The sequence below is a fragment of the Heliangelus exortis genome, chromosome 4, assembly GCF_036169615.1.
Source record: "Heliangelus exortis chromosome 4, bHelExo1.hap1, whole genome shotgun sequence".
In the NCBI taxonomy this organism is placed as follows: Eukaryota; Metazoa; Chordata; class Aves; order Apodiformes; family Trochilidae; genus Heliangelus; species Heliangelus exortis.
Window position 1 is genome coordinate 27,557,824 of NC_092425.1, and position 9,667 is coordinate 27,567,490.

Genomic DNA, 9,667 nt, shown 5'->3' on the forward strand with positions numbered 1-9,667 from the left:
ACAAAACATTTAATAGAGCATCAATTTTACATACATCTGATGCAAAGTCTTCATCCAGTCTAACTCTTGCTCTGCCATCAAATTCGAAGAAGTGTCAGTAAGTTAGCTTTGCATCATCGGCTGCTGTGACCGATGTTGCTTGCCAGCACTACCCTAAACTTCATGCCAGATTAGGTGTCATCTGTCATCCCACAAAGGGCACAAAGCTAATAAAAACTTTGTATCTCATGCTACAGCTAATTCAGCAGAAATGCAACCCTGTCAAGCCCTCACTACTAGGGTATCCAGCACCATGCAGATCTGGTGTACATCACAATGAATCTGCAGCAGCCTGTAACAGCTACACCAGGCAGAAGCATTACTGCCCCAGCTGTTCACTTTTTCCTCTCTGCCAAGTTACAGACCTCACAGACCTCTGCCAGGTCATGGGCAAATTTCCTAATCCACTTCACACATAAAAAACCCCAAACCCCACAACCCTGTCAGTTTCAACAATTGAAGTGGCAAGAGCTAACGCAGATACATTTGCCTGAGTGGATCAGAGAGTGCTCCTACAAATCATTTCACCAGCAGAGCATGGGGAGCAGTAACCTACAGCTCATGGGCAGCTGCAGTAGAGCCCCGAAGTCCAGGCAGCCACACATCTGCATCCAGTGACAGAGAGCATGTGTCACATCAGCTGGTTCCTAAGGGCAAGCTAAAGCCTTGCAGCTCTAACTATACATATAAACACACACAGATATATATATACAGATATATATATATCTGTATATATATAAACCACCAAACTGGTAGTTTTTTCTACCTCTTTATAAGTCAAAAGCAGAAATTCTGTTTAACTTAAGATCTCCAATTTTTGGATACAACAACTTAACTAACAGTGTAAGAAAAATGCAGTGTAAGAAAAAAGGCACATTTAAAACCAGGGTTTAGCTTGAAGCCCTTGTCAGTAGAAATTACTTATTGCAGAAGAGTGTTAAATGTGCTATATTTAAATTGGACACCAGAGTTGTATATTTTCATAGGATATACTGTACTTCTAGTGCTAGGAACAGACAAACTAAGCAAGTTTTCCTCTTCTGCTTGAAGACACCAATAAAACTAGGAAATCATGCTTTGGAAAAAAAAATCATAGTCTTTCTTTTCAGTATCTGCAAAGGGAAGGGGGAAAAAGTGAAGAAAATACAGAATTAGTAAGTTAGCACAATAACTACTCAAAAACAAATTTAAATGAAGTGCTGACATTACACAAATGAAATCTCATCCTGATACAAACAAACGAGGAGAAGCAGTGAGAGGAAGATTGTTTACTTGCATGTAATTCATCGCATGGCCTTGCACAAACAAAACATTTCCATCTACAGTTACTGGATCTGAAAGAAACTTTAAATGTTTGCAACAGAAAAATGGAAAGTTTATGTTTCTCATATAATGTGAAAGGTGAATATTCAGTTTCATAAGTAAAATAGACACTGAGCAAAAATGTATCCATGCTTATACCATAAGATACAAATAAGCTTAAGAAGGGTCAAAAAGAAGGCTCAAAAGAAATGTTCTATCAAAAAACAATCATAAGCCATCTCCTGTATGTGTAAAAATCTGCTGCGAACACTTCTTGCTTCAAGCACTTAAATCAGTAAGGATAAAAAAACTAAGTAGCTACAGATAAGGAAGTTAGTTAATTGGGGAAAATATTCCTGTTTAAAATAACGTATATACAAAATAATGAACTGCCAAAAAACAACAAAAACAAAAACCAAACCACCAAACAAAAAAAAGAGTACTGAGGTAGAAGATTCAATCATTCCACGGGGCATTTTTAAAGAGAAGCCCATAACACCTGAAGGCTGAGAAACAGTACTCTTCTTGTTTTCTGCAGAGAAATTAAAAATAATTAAAAAATAAAAAAGAATGCCTATATAGTCTTCAACATACTCAGGGAGCATAGGAATATTTGTAACTGTAGCTTATCCACATATAATGAAGGCCTGTACCTTTTTTTTTTTTTTTGAAAGGACACATGATAAGGAGAATTAACAGAAGGCATTTTCTAGAATAATTATCTTTCTGTTTCAAACATGAGGCAGTTATTTGTGCTTTAATGGTAGCCTTAACCACCAACCTATAATAATCCTTAAATATAAAGGTAAAATAGACCAGAAACACTAAAGAAATCATATAACCTTAAGAGTCAGAGCTTTTACCGGGCTGCTCTTATCCAATCTCTAATTTTGAGAAATACAGGAGGATCCAAGAAAATCCAGGCCTTACACAGCATTTCTTTCCGTAATTGCTTTCAAGACTTCGTCCAAAAGTCAGACCATCATTCCTTAGCGTATGATCAAAGCTTCAATTGTCATTATCTTTCCCATAAGCAAGTTCTGCAGTAATGAAGTGTCTCAGGGCTGCAACTTCTCACACAGTGAGAACACATCTCTGGGAGATTTCACAGGAACTGTGAGCATCGCTCTGCCGAGACTGCTTTGTGCTCGGGACGAAAGCCTCACATCTACAACGGGCAGGGATGGACCCTATTCCTCAACTCCACACCCACTCAGGTTTTTAATCCCCCAGTGCCAGGCACCCTGCCTACAGCATACGGTCCCGCCTGCTCGGAAACCAGAGCCAGAAACTGTATCGCGGAAACAAAGCCTTTCCTATGCTCCCCCAAAACAAGCACCGAGATCCCTCCCTTACTCCTGCTCCGCAGCCGAACGGCTTTGCCCCAGTCCGCGTTCTGCCCCTCGGTGAGGGCAGATCCCCGGCCCTCCAGGGACTCCGGGCCGGCCGCTGGGTACCGGGCTACAACTCCCACCCCGGGGCGGGGGCAGCGCGCCGCGCCGCCGCAGTGCCTGCTGGGAGTTGTAGTTCCCCACCCCTCCACCTCCAGCCCCGCCGCGCGGGGCAGCTGCAAGCGAGACTCCACCTCCCACAATGCGCGGCGGCCCCAATCCCCTTCACAGCCCATTTCTCCTGCACCGGCCCGGGGAATCCGCTAAAATAACCACCACCCACCTCCCCCCCCCACCCACCCACCCCGCTACCGCGTACCGGGGCCGCCGGGCAGCGCCGCAGCTACCGCCCACCCTCCCCTCGGCAGCCCCGGCTCCCGCGCCGCCAGCCACGAGGGCCGGCCACGGCCTCACCGGCTCAGAAGCCGGGTCGGGGAAACTGCGTCACAGGCTCCGAGCGTCCCCGGCCCCCTCCGCTGCTGCTCCCCTCACCCGTGCCCTCACGGGCGGCCCCCGCCCAACCCCGGCCCCTCCCGCCCTCCGGCGGCGCCCGCCGAGGGCCGCGGGGTTAGTCGCCGTCCACACGGGGCCCCCACCCCCGGATACGCACATCGCCTCTCTGCCCGCCGGCTCCACGCCCGCAGGCCCGACGCCCTCCCCCGCCACCGGGAGCCCCGGCGGCGCGTTCGGCCGAGCTGGTGCTGGGTAGGAGAAGCCACCCCTACCCGGGCAGCAGAGCTCGCCGGCGGAAATACCAAGCCGGTGGCGCCGGGTGCCGCCGCTGGGCGGGCGGGAGTGCGCGGCCCGGCCCCGCCGCTACTCACTGACAGCGGCGGCATCCGAGTGCATTTTCGTGCAGCGCACACACTGCCCTGCCCGGCCCGGCTCCCTCTGCCCCTCTCCCAATCACAGAGCCCAAGCGCAGACGCCCCCCGCCCCGCCCACCGGCGGCACCCATTGGCCCGGGCTGCCCGGAGAGGCCGCGCCTCCGCCTCTCCCGCTGCACGAGGCCCCTGCCATTCTCCCTCTGCCCTCCCCGCGCCGCCCGCCCCGCCCGCTCCCGGCCTCCTATTGGGCTCGGGGCTGAGCCGGCCCCGCCCCCCCGCTCTGATTGGTCGCTGCCGCTGCCAGTTTTTCCCGGCCTTGAAAGCGCGTGCAAAGAACACCACTTTGTGTCACCCGTGACTCTGATTGGCTACGCGGGACAAGGGCCGCGCCTACGCCCTGATACGATTGGGTAAACGGGCAGGGGGCGGGGCCTGGCGGCTGACCCGCCCCGCCCCGCCGGCAGGGGTGCAGGCAGGGTCCTGCTGACCCGGGGCGAGAGCCGGCGGGCGGGGCCCTGACCCGCACCCGCCCCGGCTCCCCACCCACCCCCCGCCTCCCCTCCGGCAGCCAGCCGGTACGCGGCGCGATCACCGATAGACGCGCGTTCCCCACGTTTGAGCCCCGAGGGCAGCCCGGGGGCCTGAGGGGAGGGTAGGTAGGCTCGGCCGCCGCGGGGCCCTGCTGTCAGCACAAGCTCCGTAGCGCCTGAGGGCTGGCGAGACCTCGTACCTGCCCCGCTCGGATGAACGAGTGCTCGCACACGTACTTCATGCCTGCCCCGGGGCGGCTGGTGCCGCCTCCTCAGGGCTGCGGCAGGCCGGTGGCGCTGGGGAGGGCGGAGCTCCGGCCTGCACCGCCCTCCCCTAGCAATGCCCAACTTCAGCGCAGCCGTATCCCAGCTGCTTTAGAAGTATTTCTTTGCTTCTCCCGTCTCCCTAAAGAGAAAAACAGCTCGAACGCGCCGAGGGGTCAGGCCAGTGCCACAGCAGGGTACTGGAGAGAGCCGGGGGCCGGCAGCTGCTCCTTAAGGGTAGAGCAGGCTGCCTCATCCCCCCCGTGCTGCCCCTGCCCCCAGACACCCGCGGTGCGGAGCCACTCTCCCTTCCCTCTCCTGGAGTGCGGATGGAAAGAGCTCCCCGTTCCTGAGCCCGACGACGAAGACACCTTGCAGGTCACTGCTGCTTAGGGTGTGAGCTCAGCATCTTGCCCTCCCTCTGGGGTAGCAGCTTTCTCTTGCACTGCCCTGGGCCACAGATGAGAAAAGACTCAGACAGAGCCACCTGTGCACAACAGAGGATTATTAAAACAGAAATTACCCATGAAACAAAAACTTCCTCTAGCAGGTTAAGTTAAAACAAGGTCAAGGACTCAGAATTGAAGAAGTGCCAGATTTAAGGTAATTGGCATTTTAGGCCAATGATAAGTCAACTGCTTTTTTATGACCCTTGCCTTGTTCAGTGGATCAGGGAGAATGGGCAAGTACAGCCAATTGATTTTACAGAGCAACATTTGATGTTTTCATCTGCCTGTTTTACAGAGAAGAAGATGGAATCCATAAGAAAATGAATACTAAGACCATGTCAGAGCAGACCAGAACACCCTGTTATTTGAAATTCTTATTTGTTCACTAACTCCTCAAAATTATTTCTGTAGAAATTCCTGTCTCTACCTCAGACACTTTACTATTTGCCCCATGTTTTCTTTAGAAATTATGAATTTTATGTTACCACCACCAAAGAAAATAATAATAATCTATATCACAGACAAAAGCAGTACAAGCTAGGTTTTACTTCTCGGGTAGTTCTAACATCCCACGTGCCATGCATACACATCTGTGCATGTCATCCCGAACCTTAATGCCCAGTAGGGGCACCCCTGAGTTGCAATTCATCTCATCTTTAGAAAAGATGGATTGAGAGAAACAATTCCTTCAGAAATGCCGTTTGTTCTCATTGACCATAAAAAGCCCATAGACTTAGTTTAGAACAAAAACTTACTGAAAAAGAAATCATCTCCCATGCCTTATGTAGCTGTAAACTGATACAGATCTAAAGAAAGTTGTCACAAAACCCAAAAACAAACAAAAAACCCAACCTCTTACCTGGTTATATCTGAAGCTATTTAAGACCTAAGGAAAGGTTTGTATTTTTTATCCTCTATTAGTCTAAAATGAAAGATACTACTTTGCTTTACAAATCCTTCCTTGGACTACAGCTTCTATAACTACTGCTATCCATCAGTGTAAAGCAAATAATGCTGTAAGTTTGACAAACAAAAGTTCAGAATAATTCTGAATAGTTGAAAGCACAAGTATAGCCCCTTTAAAACTATATCTGCAATTAAATCCATAGGGAAATACAAAAGAGACTTTGTTTTCTGCCTCTGCCTGCTAAACAAGGGAATAAATGTTTCAGCCAGAGAGGACCTGCCCCATGAAACAAAGCCCATTACAATATGCACCTTCATTCCAACCTCAAGAAGGTATAAAATCTCCTTTGCTACGACTAGTTGTAAACTACTGTGCAAGTCTCTGGGCTGCAGATCATATCTGTATTTTCTTTCTGAAGCCTGCATTTACAAAATGCTGAAATATTTCATTTTGCATAGAGCTGGTCAATCAGGTCATGGTTGATCAAGCGTTGTCCCAAGGACAGTGAAAGTTTAAGCAGTTACAGCATCAGCCTCTTAAATCCTTTCTTCTGTCCCAATGCAATCATTTGGATAGCTAGGTAGAAAGATCAAAGAGCAAGGCTGCTCCCAATGCTCCCAGAAAGAAAAAATCCTAAAATAAACACCACCACCTCAACATCTTTTTTGGTTTCACTGTTTGTTTGTTTTTCCCAGCCAGCTGATCAGGCTCTCTACACATCTGTGCAAATACTCCCATCACAGAATCATGGAATTATCAGAGTTGGAAGGAACCTCTTGACATGATACAATCCAACCCCTCCCCACTGAAGCAGGATCACCCAGAGCACATTACATGAGGCTGCATCCAGGTGGAGTTTGAATATCTCCAGAGAAGGGGACTCCACAACCTCCCTGGGCAGCCTGTTCCACTGCCTTGTCACCCTCATAGTCAAGAAGTTTTTTCTTATGTTTAAATGGAACTTCCTACCATCCAGCTTGTGGAAAAATAAACCAAGAACTGGAGAGGGGCAGGAAATCCATCAGCCAGTTTACACACTACTAGGTCAGATTTCAAACTGCAAACATTTTTCTTTTTTTTTTAAAGACACTGTCATTGTTTACACTGGTTTGTTGGTTGTTTTTGTTTGGGTTTTTTAAATTATTATTTTGTTTTATTGACAGGTAAAATGTCAACCACATAAAAAATCACCTGAGACTGTGAAAAATACTGGCTAACATGAGAAAAAGGAGCAATTTACTTAGCTTTATCTTTTTCACTATCAGAAATATAGTACAAAAGGGTTCTTTGAGAAAGAGGATCCCCTCTGTTTCCAAAGGGTATCCAACTCCAAATTGCTAAAGGCACTGCATCTCTCAAATACCTCTGTTCATCTTGCTTTGCTTAGAAACAAGCTTGAAAGTTAATTTTAGGCACCAGAATCACAAACCATTCCGTGTTTTGTAAGTCAGACGGGGAAGAGAATTGTATTAAAAATAAAAAGCATTAGTAAAGCAGATTAAGCAGCAGCACAGCACGATACGGGGCAATGTCAGAAAAAGAACAAAATGTCCACCAGAAGCCCCGCAATCACAGTTCTAAGTTCTTTGCAGATATGAGAAAGGAACCGATACCCAAGTCAACACAAACAGCTTTATGTAATCCTTCTGAAAAGATTTTTCACCCGCAGAGTTACAATGAACCACCTCAGCTGAGCGCTATTTTTGCCTGGGAGCAGAGTCCTGCTCAGGGACAAAAGAGGACCTCAGGTGGCAGAAAGCAGCAGCTGCAGGTTGTGTAACTGCTTGAAACCACCCCTCGCCAGGTAATGCAGCTCATTCTACCGGCCCCGTCCCATGGACTCATGCTCCTTGTTTAAGTAAAAACGGGGTTTTTTTGTCACACTTGCTCCACGGATTAATGACTGACTGAAGGTCCTTTTGTAACACCCTGCAAACAAATCTAATTTTACTTACAAGATAAAAAATCTCTTTCGAGGCTGTTGGCAGCTCATTTTTAAATCCTTAAATCAGATTTATATTTTTTGAGCTTCAGGGGGACATTTTTTTAAAAAAATCTGCTTAATTTTATGATTAAGAAGCCCTGAGCAGCCAAGCTTAAGAGAGCAGCTAGGAATTTCTGCACAAAGCAGGTGCTTCAAAACAAGCAGCACCCTTGTCTGGGGCCACAAAGCTCCCTCAGATTCAGCAGAGGAGCCTGAACATTTTCGGTAGTCGGCTTTAGTGAGACATGTGGGAGCGAGTCACCTGCATTCTTCAGCTGCACCCAGCTTCTTTCAGTAACATCAGCTCCAGTTCAAAACAGATGGGTGTGCCCACCTTTTACTTAATAAACTTGTAACTGCAACATTCTTTTTGAAAACAGGAAATAAAAAATTCAGATCCTTTTTAGGCCAAGAGATTTGAACTGCAGTTCCCAGGTCTGTCAGTGCTCTGTGGCAACAACAGAGCCACTGCTCCTGAAAGCAAGCTTACAAGTCAGATATTTATAACCTAAGCCTTTTACCAACAGTCCAAACCATTAGAAACGAAGGTCTATTTAAATCTTGTAACATGCTATCTTATGAAAGCTGAGATGCAGAGTATGATTAGAAAACAGCAAGATTAGTCACACACCCCTGCATCAGGACCTGTTCTAGCACATTTCTTTCATAGTTTGAAACATAATGATTATGACAGAGATTTATTGCATGCTTTTCTAAACCAGTCAGATACAGTGGATTAAATCAGTGTACAGATTCAAGGGCAAAACCCCGTAAGTTTAGCTTCCCAATTTTAACCACCACAGTAGAAGCAGCATACAAAGAGATCAGGGACACTGTTTTCTTAAATCAGTCATTCTGATAAAATAATGCAAATGTCAACCAGTACTTTCTAGTCGTTACATTTGCATACAGTGTCTTCTGATATTAGGCACTGTGAGGTATGGATACACCAGCATTAAATTACACAAGCTACTCAGAGAAAAAGAATATTCAAACTAGATTTTGTCAGTGTTTATGTCAGCATTTCTAACAGGGCAAATATTACTGTTTTGTGTGAGAATCTATCAAAGTATGCTCACAGACTTCGAAGATTACGCACAGGGGTGACACGCAGTCTGGCTGGTAATGCAGGTCACAGTCTGGTGTCCAGCTTCTTTAAAAATACCCTCATTTCATTTTTTAATTGTTAAAAAAATCAGGGGCTTTCCAGTTTTTTGTTTATGAATATTATTTTCTGCCTCACATTAACAAACTGCTCACATTAACCAGTATTTGCAGAGTCAGCCTGTGGAGCAAGCAATGTAATGTGGCAAAACAATGTTATGTTTGGTACAGGCTATGGAAAGGCAAACCTGTGGCTGGACATGCATCAGAAAAAGTTTAGAAAATTAAGTCCTACCTGCAGGAAACTGGGAAGTTTAATCAGACTTCTTGGGCTTGTAAAGACAAACACAGCATCTCTAGGTGAGAGGTAAATTACTCCAATGATGGCTGGTTGGTTATAACTAACAGGCTTTCTAATCAGAGATGAAAGTGTGGTGGCTCTCTGTTCCTCAAGTGCCTTTCAAATATCCTCAGTCCAGAAAGATCAGTGAAATGTTTCACCCCCACAAACACAGTCCTAAAAACAAGAGAGCAAAATGCTGGGATGACCGGGATAAAGTGACAAACTTGGTGATGGCAGTAATTATCTGACTAAGCAGAACAAGAAACCCTGGGTGAAGACACATCCTGGTTTTGATTACATAAATAAACAGTAAAATTGAGTATGGTCAACCTGTTCTCAAAAGTACATTGACAGACAATCATAGGGAGAAAGAACAACACTTTCTTTCCTGAAACATGTTCTATTCCTTTCAGTCACAGTATGTTTAGGTATTACTGGAAAGTAATACTGATACCAAATACCAACATCACAAATATGTTTCCAAGTTGAGAGGGTCATTTAAATAAAGTATCTAACATGTTTGTCAC

At 46.4% G+C, this 9,667-nt stretch overlaps 1 protein-coding gene and 1 long non-coding RNA gene across 30 annotated transcripts in view; one reads left to right on the forward strand and one right to left on the reverse strand.

Moving 5' to 3' along the window:
- The window catches only part of DCUN1D4 (defective in cullin neddylation 1 domain containing 4), a 41,756-nt gene extending 37,408 nt beyond the window's left edge, over positions 1–4,348 (reverse strand). For 5 of the 29 annotated variants that reach the window (XM_071743562.1, XM_071743565.1, XM_071743580.1 and 2 more), the window contains exon 1: positions 3,343–3,490. Coding sequence is in view for 4 of the 29 variants with exons in the window: in XM_071743558.1 (XP_071599659.1) it covers positions 3,557–3,581 (25 nt within the window). In the remaining 25 variants the exon portion in view is untranslated. Of the gene's footprint in view, positions 1–2,697; positions 3,013–3,342; positions 3,671–4,289 lie in introns of those variants that run through there. The other 24 variants (XM_071743558.1, XM_071743560.1, XM_071743557.1 and 21 more) reach the window with 18 other exon arrangements.
- A 125-nt stretch (positions 4,349–4,473) lies between these two features.
- LOC139796347 (uncharacterized) lies at positions 4,474–5,258 on the forward strand. The gene is made up of 2 exons (XR_011725964.1): positions 4,474–4,533; positions 5,098–5,258. It is a non-coding gene; the product is annotated as an uncharacterized lncRNA (long non-coding RNA).
- Positions 5,259–9,667: the final 4,409 nt, after the last annotated feature.